The sequence below is a fragment of the Littorina saxatilis genome, linkage group LG7, assembly GCF_037325665.1.
Source record: "Littorina saxatilis isolate snail1 linkage group LG7, US_GU_Lsax_2.0, whole genome shotgun sequence".
In the NCBI taxonomy this organism is placed as follows: Eukaryota; Metazoa; Mollusca; class Gastropoda; order Littorinimorpha; family Littorinidae; genus Littorina; species Littorina saxatilis.
Genome location: NC_090251.1, coordinates 37,920,072 through 37,942,719, shown reverse-complemented (window position 1 = coordinate 37,942,719; position 22,648 = coordinate 37,920,072). Strand labels below are relative to the sequence as shown.

The following is a 22,648-nucleotide window of genomic DNA, read 5'->3' as shown; positions in this document are numbered from 1 at the left end:
ATGCTTTTCACACAACGATGCAATTTTCCTCTAATACCGTTTTTCATAAGTACAGGCCACAGAAGTTTCCTAGAAATCGAATCGAATGCCTTCTCAAAGTCAACAAATGCGACATACAATTTTCTGTTATTAGTAAACTGTTTCTGAATGGCCGCCAGGAGTGTAAAGATATGGTCAACTGTTGAATGATCTTTTTTAAATCCAGCTTGATGTTCACCAGTAATATTATTAGTGCTAATCCATTCCTGCAATCTGTTATTAATTATGGAGCTATATAATTTACTGCTGACATCGCACAGTGATATTCCTCTGTAGTTATTGGTGTCATTTATCTGACCTTTCTTAAACAGAGGCAAGATTATTGATTCCTTCCAGTTGTCCGGGTAAAAGCCACTATCAAACAAGACATTAAACAACCTTACTAAAAACACCACCACAGCCTCACCCGAATGCTTGAAAAACTCACCAATCAGCCCATCTGGACCAGCAGACTTTCCGTTCTTCAGCTTTCTAATTGCAAGAGTGACTTCTTCTTTCGAAATCGGTCTATCTAATACATGTTCAACAACATCATCATCATTTCCTTCATCATTAACATCAACATTTTCATCCACAGCCCCATCAACGACGTCCACTATAGCTACATGTGTGTCCTTCTCTAATACATTCTTAAAATGTTGGAACCAATCATCTAGAGTAATGTTATGACGCGGCTGCGTTTTCCTCCGTGAAAGTTTCTTCATAGTTTCCCAAAATAGTTTCTGCGATTTTACTGAGCTGCTCAAGCCTGCGAGTAGACCAGCGTTGTAGCTTTTCTTTTTCATAACAATCAGGTATTTATATTCACGCCTAGCAATGCAATATATATTTTTATCCAAAATATCTTTTGATTTTCTACATTTATGTAACATCTTACGGACATGACTTCTTGCTGTTTGGCATTCATGGTCAAACCATTCTCTCTGTATCGACTTACCACCTATTGACATTCTTTTTTTCATGCATTCACCTTGCTGTTTTATGACATCATTAAACTTGTTCAGTGCGGCGTTAACATCATTCTCAATTAAGGCAGCAGCATTGACAAGTTCGTACTGTACATCACCTGAGTTCATTAAAGAGGAGAAGGCAGCCGCACATTCAGTCTTCCAACAATATTTGACAACAAATTTGTCAACCTCACAACCAGCTTCATTCATAATGGCATTCGGCATACATCTTTTATCATGCAAAACCAACTCCACCGGCATATGGTCTGATTCAATACGCTCTAAAACATTCAACTTGCAATTATTCGCAGCTGATTCAAATAGATTTACAGACATCAAAAAGTAGTCATTCACACTGCTTCCACTATCAGAGATAAATGTGTATCGTCCACGAAGGTCACCTTGACACATTCCATTCAGAATACACAATCCGAAACCAGTACACATACAAAGCAATTTTTTCCCGTAATTGTTCAAGATTTTATCTTCGGAAGACCTTTTTGTCTCAAACCAATCAACTTTACTAACATGTACATATAAATCCTGTTCGTCAACGTAATCAGGTGTAATATCCGAGGTCCTAGAATTCAGGTCACCACATACGATTACATCTACATCATCCAAAGACAAAAGACTATCCGCCAAGCATGATTCTAAAATATTTATTCCATTTTCAAAATCAAAAGCAGTATAATACGGTGAATGTTCAGGTGGGATGTATGCACAGAGAAGCAAAATGTCCTTAGTGAACCTAAAGTACTCTTTATGCAGAACAAACGAAAGGAAGTAGTGACTATCACTTTCCAACTGTGTAACGTGGGGGATAATATTATTCCGTATTAGACATATCACCCCACCCGAACATCTTCCCTGCCGCGTCAATTTGACTGCTGGCTTGACGAAAACCGTATGGTCATTAAAAAGACATGACTCGAAAGTTAGAACAAACGTCTCTACCAGACAGACAATGTCATAAGAAGAGAGAAAATCGACAAACTCGGGATCGTCTAATTTTGACAAGATACCGCAAACATTCCAATGAAGAAAAGATAATGAATTACCAAATTGTTCAACGTCATCAGATCGATCAGTGCCATTTAAATTTGACGTATCCACCACCTCGTCATCACCGTCACCATTCTCACCACCATTCGTACCGCTCACCACTGTCAAGTGCCTCGTTTTCACTTTCTCCAAAACACATTCGCTGTCGTCCACATTGTTATCGCTAACACAGTCCGTTTTTCCACGTGCGCTCACCGCGTTGTCCAAAACTACAGGTAACACCGGTGTCTTTCGGATGTCCGCACTGTTCCCACGTGCGAAATACTGCTTTGCCCCAGTCACAACACTGTCACAACAATTGGCAGGAACTTCCCTTACACGTTGTGAAACCGGTGTCACTTTTGTATGTGTTCCCTTTGCACTATGATTCCCCGGAAAAATCAAAAACTTACTATCTGAAGTTTTCCTTGGGGGCCGGCCGAAACCTTATTTCCGTTCATGCAGGCGATCGTCTTTATCAACCACACATTTTTTCCCATTGATGACTAGGTGGTCGTATATCATTGTCGCCTTCTTGCCATCTTTCTGAGCCGCCTTCAGATGTGGAGTGAGCTTCTTCCTGATGTCTCTCACACGTTGAGAGAAATCTTCACCAATGAAGATGTCGCTACCTTTGAGCTTTCTTTTTGCTTTCAGAATCAGCTCCTTGTCTTTGTAGAAGCAACATCTAGCGATGACTGGCGAGTCTGGTTTTGCACTGACCCGGTGCACGCGGTCAAACTGGATATCTCCTCCCAACTCAAGCTTGTCGACAATGAGCTCTCTCACCGTAGCTTCACAGTCTTCCCATTTTTCGTTTTCCTCCCTCGGCAGTCCGTAAAACATCACATTGTTTCTTTTGGACCTACATTCCAGATCATCGGTCTTTGCCTCTAAACGCTCCACTTTCGTTTTCAAGACATCGTTCTCACTTTTCAGCTCATTGTTCATTCGCCACACTTCCGATACTTCTTCTCTCACTTCCCGCACCTCTTCTTGCAGATTTGCAAAGCCATTTTTCATTTCCTTTATGTCACCTTTTATGTCAGCCAGCAGATCCATAACATCTCTCAGACTAGGTTCGCCGTCAGCAGATGCCGTGGCAGAAGTAGCAGATGCACCACGTCTAGGGTTAGGTCCAGGGTTGAGCTCGATGTCTCCACATTGGTGCAGAATGTTTCCGAAGTACAGCAACACCAGTAACAAACCTACCATGACACCGGTTGGCCTGTTTCGGATTTTCAATACACGCTGATACATGGCCGCCTTCTCTTTTGCACGTCGAAACATGAAACTGGCAAATACAAACGCAAATCTGCCAACAGCACCCCTAAAGTCAAGTGCTGCAGATGGCATGGTGGCTTGGCACTCACTATGCAAAGTTTCAAGGTGCTAATTGACGTTGCACAGAGTAATTAACAAAAAACGGCGGAGCTACCTTTTCATGCGTCACGCATCGATGTGAGCTCGTTCACACACCCAAAGAGAGAGAGAGACTAAGAAAGAGAGAGAGAGAGAGAGAGAGAGAGAGAGAGAGAGAGAGAGAGAGAGAGAGAGAGAGAACGAAAGAGCGAACGAACGAACGAACTTTATTTTACAAGGTTAAAGGCACATTGCCTTGTCTAACAACTTGTCTTTAATTAAATTCAAAAAGATTATAATATCCACTAAAGAACAATACAATGGAACAAATTGATAAATGAAAAATATTAAATGCAACCAATAAAATGGAAACAAAAATTAATGCTGAGAGAGAGAGAGAGAGAGAGAGTGAGAGAGATGATGAGAGAGCGAGAGAGAGAGATAAGAGAGAGAGAGAGGAAGATAAGAGAGAGAGAGAGAGAGAGAGAGAGAGAGAGAGAGAGAGAGAGAGAGAGAGAGAGAGAGAGAGATCACCTAAAACGATTTTATCTTGATGTGGTTATCGCAAAATTATGAAACTATCAAATATTGCTATTAAAAAGCTGTCAGTTGACTCGTGCTAACAAGAACGCACACAAACACGCATATGGACACACACACATACACACACACACACACACACACACACACGGCGGTACAAACACACACACACATACACACACACACACACACACACACACACACACACACACACACGCACACACACAGTCTGACTTAGATATAAATAAGTGAGCTTTAATAACAATGGCGTGGACAAAAACTTTTAACTTCACTCTTTGTTTCTCTCTTCCAGACCTCCACAAGAACAATCTACTTCTCGGATCACCTACAACGACTCCTCCTGGACTCATCGGCCTAAACCTCGCGTACCCTACAAAATCCAAACAGAAAGTCCATGATGGCAGACGAGGAACAAGATTACTTCAAGCCGCATCCTCACCCGACCAAAGCGCGCGTCAAAAACGCCATGTTTAACATGGTCGAAGGCGCCTTCGAGGAGAAGACCTTGACCTTGTCAGGCGACATCCGACGGGTGAAGAAGAAGCCGGTTGAAGAGATAACGCCGCCGGAAGCCTTGCCGGAAGTCGTGCCGGAAGCCAAAGAGGTCAAGGCCGAGCCGGACGCCGAGGAGGAGGAGGAGAAGACGCCTGTGCAGGAGTCGATGGTGGCGCAAACCACTGTCATCACTGAGGCAAAGCCATGGGACCATCCTGACGCCGTGAGTCAATTATTTTTTTCTCTAAATATCTGAACAACAAGATGACCGGTGTAACACGACATTTTTACTCCCCGAAAAATTTACTCCGGAGTAAATATTTCGTACGAAATTCTTACTCCGAGTACACTTTTCGTACGAGAAAAGAACTCCCCAAGGCACGAAAAAGTTACTCCCTCCACGAAAATTTTACTGCCCATTTTTTTTACTTCCAGTAAAAATCTCGTACGCAAAAATGGGATGCGGGTGAAGGGATAATGCCAATAAGTGATCTCGCGCACACGAATGTCGCGCTACCTTGCTTGTGTTGGGGTGAAGTAATTTATTCGTTATTTATTCGTCAGGGGAGTAACATTTTTGTACGAAATGTTTACTCGGAACTCACCTGTCTTGGGGAGTAATTTTCTCGTGTAATGGGGGAGTGCTTTTTTCGTAAAGGGAGTAACTTTTTTGTACGAAATGTTTACTCCGGAGTAAAAATCTCGTGGGAGTAATTTTCTCGTGTTACACCGGGGCCAAGTTAGTTCAGTTGTTCGAGCACTGGACTCGTGATTCTAAGGTCGCAGGTTCGACTCCGGGTCAACTTTATGTGCACAACCCAGAGACGGTAGCCATGTCCCACCTCCGTGTCACCACAGTGGCACGTAAAAGACCTCGGTCATTCTGTCATAGGTGCAGATGGCTGATACCACCTGAACACGCATGCACTTGTGTATCTCATCAAAAGCCGTGAGGGCGTAAAACTCGAATTATGTAGCCTGTAGGACATGAATCATTCTCTATTTTTTTAAAAATTTCAACAAGCTGACTGTGGGTGAAAACAAAGTTGAAAAATAAAAGAGATCGGTACTCACCAACACAAAGTCAAAGTCGAATTTTCGCCTATGGTGGCTTCTTCGGGACAATGTTGTCTTTGTCTTTGTGCTGTCTTTGAGTTGGTGAGTATACCGATCTCTTTGGTTTTTCAATTTTCTAAATAATGTTTCACTTTAGTTGTTGCTGCAGCAGTGTTGTCCTCAGGAGGCCACGGTCTTCGGTCATTAACGCATACCTTTTTTTAATTTTGTTTTATCTCACGCTTTTTTTTTTTTTTTTTACCCCTGAGCCGAGATGCACGAGAAAGTTACCAACCGGGTGGGAGATAGCCGCGGTATTGGATTGGTTGAACTTGAGATTTGTTGTGATTTCAACGAATCCGACCACGCGGTTTGTTATCTCCCGTTTGGGTGGCACCCACTTTCGGTTCATGCACTTCAGACCCGGTCGGTTGACTGTGCGATAGTTTTGACATACACGCAGGAGCGCTTCTGGCTGAACATTTGTTTCGTAGCCAGAACATTAATTCGACCAATGCTTGTCTTCAGTCCAGGCAAAGCTGACCTATCAGTATGGTCCTTTCCTTCTGGGAACAACACTGCTTCGGTCCTTCTTTATACCCGTACTCGTGCTTTTTACCTTCGCACCAACTCATGTTTTGGTTGTTGTGTTGTTGTTGTTGTTGTTGTTGTTGTTGTTGTTGTTGTTGTTGTTGTTGTTGTTGTTGTTGTTGTTGTTGTTGTGAATTGGATTTATTCCTTTAAACTTTTTGTTGGTTTTAGTGGTTGTTGTTATGGCGTTGATGATGATGATGATGATGATGATGATGATGATGATGATGATGATGATGATGATGATGATGATGATGATGATGATGATGATGAGAAGCCCCCCCCCCAAAAAAAAAAAGTTAAACAAATTGGTGGTCCCTCAACGCACTAAAGGTGAAAAGTGCGGGTCCCGGGACACACTCAATTTAAATATCATGCGTACCGTCAGTACTAATGCTTTTTTAAACTGTAGATTCCACACACAATTGACAAGAACGTACATTTCACTGGATTTGGAAGACGAGAACTTTTTGTGTCGGAAACCTTCCGATGCGCATTTACGGAGTTAATCTCAATCACATCACAAAATCCTCCTTTTGTGAAGGTCTCACAGAACTCCCAAAAGTCCTCCTGGTGTTGGGACCCTCTAATAAAGTTCCGATAAAGGGTCCTTAGACCCCTAAAAATTATATTTGAGGGTCTCGGGACCCTCTACGTAGAGCATCTGTGGATAACCCTGGCAAGAATACTCTCTTGTTAGTGTGTTCGAATTTCCTGCATTTCCCTGAAAAGGGGTCTCTGCGATCAGATAGTTCTGCAAGAGTTTATTATACTGCAGCCCTTTTAACTTTTAATCCTGGTTAATCAACATGTTTTGGTAAAAAAACCAAAGAAATCGTTTTAAAGAACTGTTGGTCCTTCTGTTGACAGTATAGTATAATGCTCCCTTACAATAATTATTTCGGACTCCCTGCGGAAATTATTCCTGTATCTCATGCACAGATTTTGTAAAGATTTTGTATGAACTCGAGCGTGCATGCGTGTGTGCGAGCGTGCATGCGTGTGTGCGAGCGTGCATGCGTGCGAGCGTGTCTGTCAGTTCAGCGAGTTTTCTTTAAAATACAGCGCGGAAGTTAGACTGAGACTGTCAAAGTGTGTCACGGCGACCTAGACGTGTTGCCGGTGCGCGTGTCTCCTGTTGCACGTGCATTCGCGGTTGTGTGATACGGCACGCGCGTCATATCAGTGATTCATTGCACAACACAGCTTGCAGCGTCAAGTGCAATGGCGGTGTAGGATTTTGTTTTGTGGCAAAACACGGGCACACTTCAAAGGGGGGGAGGGGTCTCTTTGATCGTGATGAATGGGGATTCTTATTGCCAAGTCTACAACGCAGGACCATTGTGTTCCAAGAGAAAAAAAGGGGGGAGGGGGGAAGGGGTCTTTGTCTGTCCCTTAATTGTGTGTGTGTGTGGGGGGGGGGGGGGTAGTCTTTTTCTGTTGTTTTTTGTTTGTTTGTGTGCTATGTAAGAGCGGCTCTTTGTTCCGTGAGGTAACATTGTCGTGCAGGTTCTGCGAGGGCGGGCAGCGTTTCTTTTGGTTAACTGGATAACTTGCTTCCGCTTCGTACTGTGCCAGTTCAACCAACTTCCGAGAGAGAGAGAGAAAGAGAGAGCGAGAGAGAGAGAGAGAGAGAGAGAGAAAGAGAGAGAGAGAGAGAGAAAGAGAGAGAGAGAGAGAGAGAGAGAGAGAGAGAGAGAGAGAGAGAGAGAGAGAGAGAAGATGGGGGGGGGGGGGGAGGATGCCTCTAAATACTATTCCATTTTCTTTAACGGTGCTTGGAAGTCCAGTTACGATCCAAACGTTGTTTTGTTTTGTTATGTTTTTGTTTTTATCTTTCTTCGAGAAAACAGGCCATGCATACTGACGTTGTATGGCTTTTGGAAATTCCGTTTAGCACCGAAACGTAAACGAGTACCGGAGCATAAAAGGACAAAGACCATGACAATAAGCTAAATAAACTACTACAAAACAATCACAGCACAGAAACGTAAAAGCAAAAAGACCCACAGAGCGGGAAAAAAATCCCGAATATCACGTCAATTACCAAAGTATACTACTACATAAAACCACTACGGCCTAACTTTACCGCTTTCCCCGATTAATTCCACATCTACCCTACCACAGTCAGCCTTCAAAGAGAGCATCAACAGGAGGAAGACATTATGGGGCGGGGGGACACACCTGCAGGGGGCGCGGAAATCTTTACGACATTTTAAAAGCTCTCCCGGCACCAAATTACGTCTTCGTGCACTCAGGCTCTGGGCGGGTCACACACATTCACAACAGATTACCACAGCTTTTACGGAAGCTCTTCGTCAAACGACCTTGACCTCGGACTGATCCTTTAACTCACATCTGGAGGATGCGACAAGGGAGGGGAGGAGAAGACAGAGAACTGGAGGATAGGACGGGTGGGGCCGCTGGGGCTGGAAGATGTGGGAGGGGGGGGGGGGGGGGGGGCAGTGCAGAAAACTCTATCTCTTTCTTTCTCTGATGTCCTGTTGAAGACCTGTGGGAATGATTATTAAAAGGGAGGACCCCATCTCTGTACAAAACGTTTCTTACAGGTAATCGGCATTCTTACCTTCGATGAAGCGAAACGCGTTTTTACATTTAGTCAAGTTTTGACTAAATGTTTTAACATAGAGGGGGAATCGAGACGAGGGTCGTGGTGTATGTGTGTGTGTGTGAGTGTGTGTGTGTGTGTGTGTGTGTGTGTGTGTGTGTGTGTGTGTGTGTGTCTGTGTCTGTGTCTGTGTATGTGTGTCTGTGTGTGTGTCTATGTCTGTGCGTGTGTGTGTGTAGAGCGATTCAGACTAAACTACTGGACCGATCTTTATGAAATTTGACATGAGAGTTCCTGGGAATGATATCCCCGGATATATTTTTCATATTTTTGATAAATGTCTTTGATGACGTCATATCCGGCTTTTTGTAAAAGTTGAGGCGGCACTGTCACACCCTCATTTTTCAATCAAATTGATTGAAATTTTGGCCAAGCAATCTTCGACGAAGGCCGGACTTCGGTATTGCATTTCAGCTTGGTGGCTTAAAAATTAATTAATGACTTTGGTCATTAAAAATCTGAAAATTGTAAAAAAATAAATAAACGTTTTTATAAATCGTTCCAAATTTACGTTCATCTTATTCTTCATCATTTTCTGATTCCAAAAACATATAAATATGTTATATTTGGATTAAAAACAAGCTCTGAAAATTAAATATATAAAAATTATGATCAAAATTAAATTTTCGAATCAATTTAAAAACACTTTCATCTTATTCCTTGTCGGTTCCTGATTCCAAAAACATATAGATATGATATGTTTGGATTAAAAACACGCTCAGAAAGTTAAAACGAAGAGAGGTACGGAAAAGCGTGCTATCCTTCTCAGCGCAAGTACTACCCCGCTCTTCTTGTCAATGTCACTGCCTTTGCCACGAGCGGTGGACTGACGATGCTACGAGTATACGGTCTTGCTGACAAATTGCAGTGCGTTCAGTTTCATTCTGTGAGTTCGACAGCTTGACTAAATGTTGTATGTTCGCCTTATAGCGTGGGGAGCCTGTCCAGATTTATGCTTAGACCCAAAAAAAATGGTTACAGAAAGTTTTTTTGTTGCAACGCATTTAGATAGCCTGTCTCAACATTCCCAACGAGTTATACCGTTGGCAGCCTCTGCATAACTTTTTTATGACGGTTTGATTACGTCACATATAAAAACCCTTGTTTCTGCCAATAACGCCGCAAAATTCCACTCTACGCCGCTTCATTAGCCTACCATCATCTATAAGGAACACTTTATTAAGCCGGTGGACGGACAAGGGTCAAGTGTATGTGCAGACCAAGAAACGGTATCCATGTCCCACCCCCGTGTCACCACAGTAAAACGTAAAAGACCTTGGTCATTCTGCTATTAGTGCAGTTAGCTGATTACACCTTAACACGCGCACACCTGGTTAGCACCACTCTTGTTGCTGCAAGCTTTCATTTGGAGGAAGCTACCCGAATTTCCCGGCCCTGGGATAATAAAATAATGAAAATGAAATGAACAATAACGCATTGCAATGCGTTGTTCACGTACGGACGATAAAAGAAATACGCATTCTTTAATATGACTATACCTATTCTTATATCCCTTTGTCTTCTTCAGCAGAATACTTCCTAGGACGGCTTTCATTCAAAGTCATCTACAGGTGAAGAAAAGAGTGCATAACACAATAGGCCTACCTTTTGAGGAAAACATGATGGTTACGATGTTTCACTCTCGATTTCAAAAGACGGTAGAGGCGAGTTGCAGCAGCCAACACCGCGACATTCCCCACATCCAGATGTGCACTCTAGTCCGTGTTTCCTGCAGCTACACCGCTTTGTGTCACAACCACTTTTGCATGTGCAGCGAATCACCTTTAACACATCGGCTGGTGCTGCCGGCAGATCTGTTGTCACTGGAACAAGGATGCCATGCTCAAGTTTCCAGCCGTAGTCCGTGGGATCCATGGCCACTTTGAGTCCCATCCATTCTTGTACTTGCAAGTACACTCGCATGCTGTGGAATCGGGCAGCTGCTGAGGTGGGTGGCAGAGTGTGAACTTGCACAAACGTTGTTCCAACAGCTACCTTTGAACAGAAGAGTCGGTAGCGAAGTTCATCGAGACCCTCTCTGGAACTACCGTTGTAGAGCAGCACTAACGCCTTTTCACCTGCTGATAGGATATCCTCTAAGGTCGCATTGTCTTGGAGGAACACTTCAGCAAGTGTTTGCAACTGTAGGTTGTTTCTGAGTTTCTTCATCGAGGCTGCTTTTCCGACGCCATAGGGCCTAGAGGTTGTGTCGCTGCCGGTAAAGGCGTGGAGAAACAGGAGCAAGTGGCGCACGTTGCCAAGAGCTGCAATCAGCTGTTTGATGTTCCAGAACTTTGAAGATTTACCGGCCTGTTTGTCAGAAAAGAGCAGGATGTCATGTGCGTCTGCACATGCATGATGGCCTAACAATACCAACAGATCCGTGTCTTCGGCAATTACTGCAGTGACTTTTTCTCTGGCGCAGTGTGTTGCTGAGAGGACTATCTGCACGTCAGCGTCTGCTTTGGCATGGATAACTGTGCAGTTTTTTTCCAAAGCTGTACCAAGTGCACAGATGAAACGCTGTTTGTTCTCTGCGTTTGCAAGAAACTGCTCTTTTGTGGATCTGAGAACCATGTCCGGTGAGAAATGGACAGCAGCCCCTCTACGCCCCTTTGTCCTCCGCAGGTGAGTCATGTCCTTCGTTGATGGCCCAGACATATAGCCATCAAAGACAATGACGGCATGTGGGTACCGGGAGTTGACGAACTGTGTATAACCATCTATGATGCTCTGGAAGGTGTTTCCCCGCGTCCACGATCCTTGCAGCCTTTGAAGCAAAGAGCCTCCGTCAATGACGAACTGTACGTCGGCAGGAAAGTTTGAGCTGGGAGAACCTGCATGGGCAATAACCAGCTTCCACAGTTCATCCGCCAGGGTAGCTTTGTTCGGCTGTCTCAAAAATTCATGGGATTCAAACAGGGCTGAGGGGAAGCTGCACAGTTCAAACTGAAAGAGTTCTTTCTTGTCCTCGTATGTTGTGTTTGCCACTGTTATGAATCTCTGGAAGAGAAGCTGAGGGTCGACTGTGATCGAATGTCCATCAACCTTCAGTGACTTTTTTGTTCCCAGTGTTATGACTTGATCCTTCTTTTTTAAGACGAGATCCGACACTGTTTTCCCTTCCATGGCCTGCATTATGCCACACCCGACCTCTCTGGCCTTGGTAACGTTTACAGCCGCTTCCCCAACAACTCCAGTTGCAATGTTCCTGAGGGCCTGATCATCAGCAAAAGGGTTTCTGTCCAGGAGGTAAGACGTGATAGCCATCATGTCTTTTGTGTCCCGAGCTGTTCTTGCTGACCCCATTTCTATATGCTGGTCACTTGAAAATCGCCGTGTGCCTGTGACTTCTTGCATGGCATTGTTCACCTGAGCGCAGGCTGGCATGGAGAGCACCCACTTTGAACGCTGAAACTCAGTCATGCCTCTCCCTCTTGTTAGACCACCTGTTGTCTTTGCATCCCGCATCAGGGTCTGTTCTATCGCAAGATCTGATGAGATCCCAGCCCATTGGCGGTCACTTCGTCTCACAACGTGATTTCCTTCTGTGAAGCTTTTGTAGACATCAGGACTGGTTTTGTCAAGTTGGTTCATCATCTGCAGGTACAGATAGGCTGACTTGGTATACGAGTTGTGTCCAGCTGCTGCTAGATATGGCAGCATCTCCTTTACAACAGAAAGGTGAAGAAACCAATCTCCCGTCCTCTCAGCTTTCAAAAAGCGCTTCAAGATGTCAACCATTGCCATGTACAGTAACCAGAGTTCACTGGTTTTACTGCAAAATGAAAGTGTTCTTTCCTGTAGTTTCGTTCTGATTGTGACAAGATGTTGGCTGTTCTGGATCGACTCTGGAGTCAGCTCTCCCCTCAGAAGTTGGTCATGAAGAGAAGAAGCAGCCTTCAAATCTTCTCTACCTTCGAAGTCACGCAGTGCATCTCTCACTATTCCCTTCACATCAGAGGGGAGCTGGGAAACTGGTTCTAACTCTAGAACACCGTGAAGCTGCACAGCAGTGTCCTTATTGATGCTCAGTGCGTCAACTTGGTTCACATTGAGTTCAGACTCGTAAGGGGTCGGAAGTGTTCCTGTCTGCTCATCTTGCGTGTTTTTATCTCTATTCTTTTCTGTGTCACTTTCGGGCAGTGGCAGTGGCACACGGAATATGTCAGACAGCAACAGCATACTTAGTGCTGCGTCAACAAGTATGTGTCCTCGAACGGCACGCAGCACAGCTTTCCCTTGAAGCATGTTGCTCGCTGCGTTTGGTGCGTACACAGTAGACAGCACTTCATGAAGACCCGTTTCTTCCATCAGATGGCCAATACACGCCAGGAAACTCATTTCCAGATGGGAGGGTCCAAGGCGAAGGACAATGGCTTTAAGGTCGCTGCCATCTGGCTCACTGGAGATGATGCCAAGAGCTTTCCACCATAAGGGTTGGTCAAATGTCAACACAGGTGTCGTGTTGCTGCGCTTTGCCTGAGCACTGATGAAATGCAGGGTAGAAAATATGCACGTGGTGTCACTGGGATTCATGTTGATCATCGGCATAAATATTATGGATGACTGTCCTGGATATCTGCCCTTGTGGATGGCTTGCATGAAACCAGACCAAGATGGTCTGTCGGGTTGCAACAGCCAGCAAGCTTTCCACAGCAGATCCACCTTTGATGTTACATCTTCTACAAACACGTTTTCAAGATGTTCAAATTTCAGCTTCAGCAGGCCATCACACGCTTGTCTGTTGTAGTACTGAATGTCAACTTTAGCTCTTTTCACTATTTCTTCTGGCTTGACGTCAGTTCTTCTTCTGATCCTGTCTGTTTTTCCGATGGTGGGAGTGACAGTGGCGATCATTCCCATTCCATGAAATGTGTTGCACCCGTCAAGTGTTGCTGTGTTGTGGTCAAGGTTGTCTGCGATATATTGGGTAAAATGGCCATCAACTTGAAACGCAACGTTGTTTTCTGAAACGGCAGCATTCATTTCATAGGTCAGAACCTCCTTGTACGATGAACAGAATCCCAGAGAATACAATGTGTCAATGAGAAACTTTGAATCAAAACAGTGATGCATTTGCACAGCTAGTCCGATCTGTAGGGGACACAGCAACAATCGTGGGCGAGATGCCTGCATAATTGCCTGTCCAATCGATGAGACTTTCACGCTGGTTTCCTTTCCACTGAAGATGTTTTCAAGAAGAATCTGTAAGGACTTTGGAACAAACTCTAAGTTGGCGCCACGCGATGAAATGTCATCATCACTGGGGTACATTGCACGGGATGTCGGCACTGCTCTTATGTCATTCTTTAGCAGTTCTGCAGCGGTTTTGAGAATCAGCTCTTTCTGTGCATCCTCATCTTTGACCTTTTTTGCATAAAAGTTATGAAGAATTGAAGAGGCCGTCTTCCTGAATGTTACGACATTTGACTTGCCGTTGACTTCCGTGACGATGAGCTGCTCACCAAAATAATTTTGAAATTCTTGTTTCATCGTCGGGTGGCTATAAGCATCATCTGTAAACTCCTTCATTTTGATAATCAGGTCGTTCACTGTTATCTGTTCGTTTTCATTTTGAACCAGGTAGGTAGCAACTTTCTCAAACGCTTCAGCTTTCCTCTCATCTTTCGGTCGACCAAGTTTCACCTGTTTGTTGCCTTGGTGGTGGTCTTTTCCTGCTCCGAAAGCAAAGACTACAGTTTTGATGGTAGACTGCATCAGCAGCTGGCAAATCTGATACAAACTCCAGTCTGCTTCGTACAATGTCTGCCCATTCATCACAGCGCTGCGAACAAACTTGAAAAATTGTGCGTTCAAAGTCAAGTGTCCTAACTGGATACACTTTGGGACCAGAGCGCGAGTCAAGGTTTGCTTCCTTGCCGCAAAAAAGGCAACATTTAGCAAAGTCAAAATATTCTTTCTGTGAGCGCAAATTCTGTGCTAGATTTGATAAAGCGTTCTCTTTTTCTGCTTTCTTCTTCAAAACGCTCTGAATGTTACGTGCATTCGTGTAATTGCGACGACAAACCTCGTGCACTGCTTCACCTTCTGATAGACAAACGGCATCACCACGTTCCAGACTAGCCTTGTTTATGGTATCTCTTCCTCTGTCTGTTGGCACAACAGTCTTCTCTCCAAGGTTGAGCGGATCACCACACAAAACACACAGCGCCATGGTTTGTAATTGGAACAAAAGCTGCAAAATAAATTAAACTGAGTATGACTATGAGTCATTCTGTTTTATATCACTTTAGACATTTAATCTGGCAGGGAATCACACACACACACACACACACACACACACACACACACACACACACACACACACACACACACACACACACACACACACACTCACTCACACTCACACATACACGCACGCACACACACACACACACGCACACACAAACGCACACGCACAGACTCGCACGCCCAGTTCTCAACAAGGCAACGTTAGAATATACATGTAGCTAAATTACCTCATTGTTTGATCATGAGAAGTACAATAATGTCTTTTTTCCGGTGAATCTATTTTATACACAACACTGTCTCAGCAGCTTTAGATCTGTTTCGCGAGCCATACTTGTGACCTAAAAAACATTAGCGCCGGCGTGAAGGTGAAGGTCGGCTGAAACAATTCGGTCCTATTTACAGTAAAATACAGATATTTAGCTACTGCTGATTATCATCCTCTTGCGCATTCCAAGAAAAGTAGTCAACTAGATCATTTTCATAAAGATAAAGACAAAAAAAGGAATTATAAACATATATTCGAGCGAACACTGCAGCGTATTACAGACTGTCAAAGCATCGTCTGCTGCAGTATCAAATCGATCGCTTCCAATCGCTTCCGATCGTTTATTTGTCCTATAACAAAGTAAAACCTCGGAAATATTCATTGATATTGCAAGTTTTTAGTGGCAACTTTTTAATTCAAACTATAAATCGCACAAAAAAGACGAAATACTTTACTTACCAAAGATTTGTTGACGTGCAGAGTTCTGCTTCAAATGCTCGCGCAAAACGAAGTTGTAGTTGTCTCCCATGGTAAACAAATCACCCAAGCTATGGCTGGCCAGTGAGGGCACATTAAATTCTACTGTTTTTCAACTTGAAAATTCTCCATTATGCAGAGGTGTACATAGGTATAACATGATGCAATTGTTAGATCTACATTCACTTTACCATTTCCATTCGATATCATTTCTGTAACCATTTTTTTTACCCCTTTTGCCCCGTTCCCCAGGTTATTACGCGACTTGTTGACACTTGTTTTAGTGTCTGAAAACATGATACTCGTTGTGCCAGAACACTGTGCTCAAAACGAAGCATAAACTGGAGATAATTTCATGATTTGTGCCAGACCTGTTTCAGCCTTTCCCGGAGAAAAGCAGAACAGCAGAATAGACTACGTGAAAGTAAAACAGAAAATGTGGTAGAGACCTTGCAATACAATTCTTTGACTCTTTGTCATCAAGCAGGATTTTTCAACACGAACAAGAAGCACTTTACATAATGTACGTATTCGCTTTTAAACCATCGGCGTCGACTTCTGTTTCTTTTCATCAGCTTTGTGGCACTTTGACTTTTACACCGTTCCCCTTTTACTTTTCACTTCCAAGAGTTCCCTCCCTTAGCCAGGTGGAGTTGTCAATGAGTTATCGCCCGTGAGAAGGTTGGCAGCTGTGCAGTGCAGTTTCGATTGTGTCGTGCGCCGGCTTGTCTGGGGACTTGATTCACTCAGTCTTTCATTAATCATCACACTTAGTCCAGGAGAAGAGAATGCGAAAAGAGTGATAGAATGACGGATTATAAAGCAGGTGCACAACAGGGAAGTAAGGAAGGGGGAGGAGAAAGACAGGATGTTAGCTAGGAAGGACTACGACAAAGAGAAAGAAGAAGAAGAGCAGTAAGTAGAAGAAGAAGAAGAAGAAGAAGAAGAAGAAGCAGCTAAAAAAGAAGCAGAGAAAAACGAAGAAGAAAACAGCGCTGAAAGTCCACGAAATGGGGCACTGGCCTTTGGCTAGTACTTGTCATAACTTACTAGCCAGAGAGCAAATTTTAGTATTTTTACTCACCAAACCAACCATTTGTTTCAGCAACTTTACTCGCATTTGGCGAGTAAAATACTCGCTACTTTCAGGCCTGGAAAAGGAAGAAGACAAAGAAGAATACGAATGGAAACGCAACTGAACGGAACTAAGGAGGACAACTGTGGAAAATGAGTACGATGGAACATGTTACAGCCCATTTCAGTCAAGGCAACCTTGCCCATGGCCAAATCCAGAAAACCATACACTGACGAGAGACAAGCAGACATTATGGAGAAAATAAAACCACGACAAGGATTGTCTGGCAACAAAATGACCGTCGAGATCTGTAGTACGCTCAATTATGCATGTAGCCTCTTTTTGCTCTCGTGCTTCATTGTGGCGAGAGCTCATACTGGATTCAGTCACATGTGACACGCGTTTGTAAGTTCTGGGGCCATAAATCCTCAAGCATGTGATGGGATTGTGTTGCTTCAGGAGTTATGGTGAAAAACTTCTTTCCATGGACCTTAGTTCACATTCTTCGAGAAGCGGTAGTATCATGAATCTCATTCCTTAGATTCCAAAGTGTAAGAGGACCAAGGACACAGGCGGGCGGAGAGGAAGAGAAGGGAATGAAAACCAAGTCAAGAACAAAGGGAAACTGTATGCGAACAACGATACGAGTATTAAGATCAAAGCGAAAGAGCGTAATCATAACCAGCAGCTGTACTGTATGTTATGTTCGTATACACATTGAATGGACCCGTACAGGAGGGCAAAGCATCTTCGTTGTGATGTAGACGGCGTTGCAGCATGTCATCTAATCCCGCGTTACTCTATCAAATACACTATTCATTGTCAAATGCCATGTAGCATATAATTTATTTGTTCCCGGAATTACTGTTTTCATCAGTTTCCTGAACGCAATGCCAAATGGCATTGAGGGCCCCAAAGGGTTTAAAATCGTGATCGTGATTGGCGTTTTTTGACCTTTCTGTGACCGTGATTGCCGAAATTTCCATTTCTGTGATCGTGATGGGACTTTGCCCGTGATCCGTGATGACAAAAAATCAAGTCTCGTGATCGTGACCGTCATTTGTTTTCGTGATCGTGATGGGCATTATTGCAAAGCATTTTATTTTCAACGTACATTTTTGACAGCTGTATCACTCTATGATCCTCTATTCGTCAAGATGTTCGTGATCGTGAAAACAAAAATCAAGGTAACTGTGATCGTGAAAGCTAAAATTTCCTTTCCCGTGATCGTGATGATACCCCCCATTCCTCTACAAAGCGTAGATCATAAGAACTGCGGTGGTAGCCTACAAGATGTTTGGTTCCGCCCCTGGAATTAAATCTAGTATTGTCGGTGGAAATCTCTATACATATCATATAACCTCGTGTTGCTTTTCACATATTAAAAGAATGGCGTAACCTGGCATTTATTCCCTCATTTCCGTATACATAAATTTGGATAAAGCGATATTAAGTGCCATGGAGCCCCGCATTCCTGCATATAAGGTTTTGAAAATATGACACGCGAGTAGATCTTGCGTTACCGTGCGCGCAGTTGGTGCTCTAAAAAGTCCAAATTTGATTCGTGGAAAGCGAATGAGGGACAAGGTTCTCGCTGTAAAAAGCTCATTTTTGTCACGTTTTCAAATGAGATCCCACAAGAGTAGTGTGTGTGGCAGGAGAGTACACAACACGGGTAGCATCCTCCCCACCTATTGTTCTTTCGCCCTTCATCCACGAAATCACACAGAATCCAAACAAGAAGCAAGAAAAACATACAAATTTCCACACAATTTCCCATGCCATGATCCGTCCGAACCTCACCTATTAACCCTTCACACCTATCTAACAGACAAGTCTCTTTACACACTGAACAACAACTCTTTTCTCCTTCTAATCTCACGCTTATCTTTGAAACGGCCGCTGAGAGCGCAATAGGCGCCAAAGCCGGGGAGACCCGACAAGGCATTTTTGTGATAGGGCCATGTTTCTGCACTGCACTATAATCACAATTGCTGCAGTTTGGCTGATAACCTCGTAAAGGGTGGAAGCATACGGGGGCAAGGCGGAACATATCGTTTAAGAGCGTTTTGCAGAACATGCAAAATGTGAAAGTGTAATGTCGGTTGTTACGTGGCAGTTGTAGCCTTTTTGCCATTCGTGATTTACTGCAGTTTTTGAGTGTGTGCTTCTTTTTTTTTTTTTTTTTTTTTGGGGGGGGGGGGGGGGGGAGGGGGGGCTGTTTGTATTACGTTTATGGCATCTTGCTTATATGGTTGTGTCTATGTCGGAGGCGCGCCCACGAAACACAAGCAAATGATACCGTTGATTATTAGTTGTAACAAAGTCATTTAACAGGAAAAACGCCGTAGTTATATTTTCGCATAATTATATTTGATGTTAAAAAAATATTCAAAACGTAAATAAAAGTTAAAAACAGGGTGTTCAGTTTTACCTGTTTACCTGTTTAAACCATGAACAGGGCCGGACCCAGGGGGGGGGGGGGGTTCCAGGGGTTCCGGACCCCCCCCCCCCCCCCCCCTGGAAAAAGCATGTACCTTGCTTTGAGTGTTTTTTTGGGTTTTTTTTTAAATAAATTTTGTGTGTGTCTCTAACAAATTTTATTCAATGTGAAATCCGATGAGAAAAAGGTAAACCCCCCCCCCCCCCCACAATGCTGCTCTTAACCCTCAAAACAAGGTCCAGAATGCACCAGATTGCACAGATTTTAACCGTTTTTCAAAAAATTTCCGGGGGAGCATGCCCCCGGATCCCCCTAGTTCGCGCGCCTGCTTTGCAGGCGCGCGCTTGTGGCTTCGCCACTTCGCTGATTTGTCCCCCCAAAAAAGGAGGAACCCCCCCCCCCCCCTTACAACTCATTTGGTCCGGCCCTGATGAATGTGCCGTTTTTCATGATCTTCACCATATGCCTGTTGCAGCCAATTTTGGAAAGGTTATAAACATTCTGTTACTGCTTATAAACATACTGTTACTGCAAGAATTATACTACGCAAAAACGGCTGATTAGGGTTTTTATTCTCATTTAAGGGTTGTAAAACACAGAGACAGTCCTTCCCGTGTAAGCCATTATGTCAACTATCACAGATCTGTCCATTAACTTAGATACATACCAAAAATCAATATCCTGCCTGCGTAGTGTGTGGAATGATAATTTGTTGGGGATTTCATTTAACGAATTGGCGTAGGTGTCTGTCACAAGATCAATTTACAAAATGACATAAACTCAATGGAAGAAGGTATGTTTTAAACACAAAACAACAAAAGAGTGCAGTAGTATGGTAAGGATTTTACGACGAAGCAATAGAACAATGACCTGGTCTGAACTTAAGTCCGTCCTCCTCCACCACCTCCCCCCATCCACCCTTCCCCCTTTCCACACCGCCCCCACAGCCTCCCCCCCCCCCCCCCCCCACCGTTATCTCTTATCTATTTCGTGGCAGAAAGAACACCTGAGGTCGTGTTCTCACTTGGCACCTCCAGAATCATTTGATCGCCTGAGATACCAGGCTCGCATCGCTGGCGCATCTTTCTGACCGACAGAATGCCTATCCTCCCTATACTATCTGTGTGTGTGTGTGTGTGTGTGTGTGTGTGTGTGTGTGTGTGTGTGTGTGTGTGTGTGTGTGTGTGTGTGTGTGTGTGTGTGTGCGTGCCTGTCTATGCGCAACAAAGATATTCTACTGCTACGCGATTGGAACATAGTTGGGCCGAAACAAGGAATGAGGACATGACGTATGATTACACCACCCAATCAACCTTCAGACGTGTGCGTGTGTAGGTTTCACTCTGTGTTTTGTTTATTTTTGTTTGTTTGTTCGTTTGTTTGTTTGTTTGTCTACATCGCTTTCCGCACTTAGATCTCTAGTGTTTATGGGTCGATTTAGTTGAAATTTGATGTGTACACATGGTCGCAGCAAAAATATACACTAATGAGAGGAAGAGTTGTTTTTTTTTAAAGGTATGGGGCACGTTTCCTGCATGTAGATTGAGATGTATTTTGTCATTTAAAGGTAAGGCAATTCTGGATGAAAGCAGGATGTGTGTGTGTGTGGTACATTAACTTTAAACACAATTAGCGGGAAATCACAATTCTGATCAGTTTAGTGATTATGCAGGTCCTTTACAACGAAGATGAAGTCAAGTTTGTTGCTTACAATGATGGGATAGATTCAGCACTTAATAAGAACAACGCTTAAAATTTTGTCCTACAAATATCTTAGTGAAAAACTCAAATCGCAAAAAGCGAAAGACAAAACAGCTCAAGAGATTGGCACAGATGATTCCAACATTCCCAACAGACTGTGTACACCGAGACACGACTCCTGCACACAGACAGCAAAACAACAAGATAACGGTAAATCATCCTCTTGGTCAATGGGGAAAGGTCAGACCCTCCACAAAGAAAACACCACAGGCGACACGTATCCTCCGCTTACAATACCTGGCCACCAGGTAGCCATGCCTCCCTCTCTTGTCTTCTACCTTGTCTTTCACGGAGGGAATGTTGGAATCAGCGTACCTGGATGGTGTACGGTGTAAGGAATGTAAGTAGAATTACTGCAGAACAGCATATCTTCCGGTAATATGTGTTGCTTTTAATTTCGCACTTATGAGTGTCTCTGTATGTTATATATGTGTGTATGTTCTTCGTGTGACGAAAGGAAAGACCGATGAACTAGATTGTACAAACGTAGATGTGAACGTAGACGGACAGATGTCGTACTGATGAACTGAATAATATAACTTACAAGCAGGGTTTAACCCTAGATACACGCGCTTTATAAATATTATGCATTATGATATTATTATTATTATTATATTTAAACGTAGACCGACAGATGTTGGGCTGATGGACTTAAAATAGTGAAAACGTAGATGTGAACTTAATCAGCCAGAGGTCGTAGGAGGTTCACTGCATGTTTACCAGACAAGCTGACAGAATGACAGACAGGCAGACGCAGAGAGATGAATACAGCTAGATTGCACGCGCGTGGACAGTCACACGCACACATTGACGGAAACATGCACACAGGCACTTAAACATGCAAGCACTTCAGAGAACACGATGGCCTTCCTCAGCTATCATGCCCATACTCCTCACCGACGAGCACGCACAAACACACCCACACACACTCACACACACCACGCACACACACGCGCGCGCATACACACACACACACACACACACACACAACACACACACACGCAAAGCAGCTGCAGCAAAGTAATGAATTAAGAGCTACTCAAGTCAAAACTCGTTCACCGTATAACAAGCCTTCCTACCATTCGAACGTGCCTTCTAATACTCATCTTATGTTGCTGAGGTCTTGCTATGGGTTTCTTGGGAACCTCACAGCCTCTGATATCAGGGACTGGCTGTCTGTTGTGAAAACATGGCTCAGATTGTTTTGTATAGGTAAAGGAATGTTTTTTGTTTGTAGACCTCTCCAGTGAAACGCACCACAGGAGCTAGCTGTTTCGGTTCATTTCTTCCGTCGGAAAGACTAGTTTCGGACGATTTGATTTACGGAACATTCTCTTTAAGTGGAAAATAGTTGTATTGACTTCTTTTATTTCTGTGCGTGGGCGGAATGTTTTAATTAATTGAATAGATAGAGAAGGTGCTTCAAAGCACCCCCTCGAGAACAACAAGAAAACAACGATTTTCATGGGAGGAAGGAAATGTCACCATTCACCAATGTTCTCAACTTTCTCTCCACTTGCTGATTAAACTACTGATTGTCGAAATCAGTCGCAGATCAAAATGTCCAAACCTTTTGATTTGTTCGTGCTCAAGCTGCTATGTCACGGAGAGAGCAGGTACCGTGGAAACCGTTTTCTAAGACCTC

The 22,648-nt window shown here is 43.7% G+C and overlaps 2 protein-coding genes across 2 annotated transcripts in view; one reads left to right on the top strand and one right to left on the bottom strand.

Moving 5' to 3' along the window:
- LOC138971392 (dihydropyrimidinase-like) overlaps nt 1–22,648 on the top strand; it is a 110,807-nt gene that overhangs the window by 20,612 nt on the left and 67,547 nt on the right. The window contains exon 2 of the mRNA XM_070344117.1: nt 4,249–4,674. Within this exon, the coding sequence (XP_070200218.1) occupies nt 4,351–4,674 (324 nt within the window). The 5' untranslated portion in view covers nt 4,249–4,350. The remainder of the gene's footprint in view (nt 1–4,248; nt 4,675–22,648) is intronic.
- On the bottom strand, nt 2,481–3,248 carry LOC138970188 (uncharacterized). The gene has a single exon (XM_070342682.1). It carries the CDS (start codon nt 3,246–3,248, stop codon nt 2,481–2,483), a length of 768 nt encoding a protein of 255 aa, XP_070198783.1.

What these genes read in the sequence shown, in the direction of transcription:
- LOC138970188 (XM_070342682.1), bottom strand. Translation starts at nt 3,248, where the DNA reads ATGGTAGGTTTGTTACTGGTGTTGCTGTACTTCGGAAACATTCTGCAC.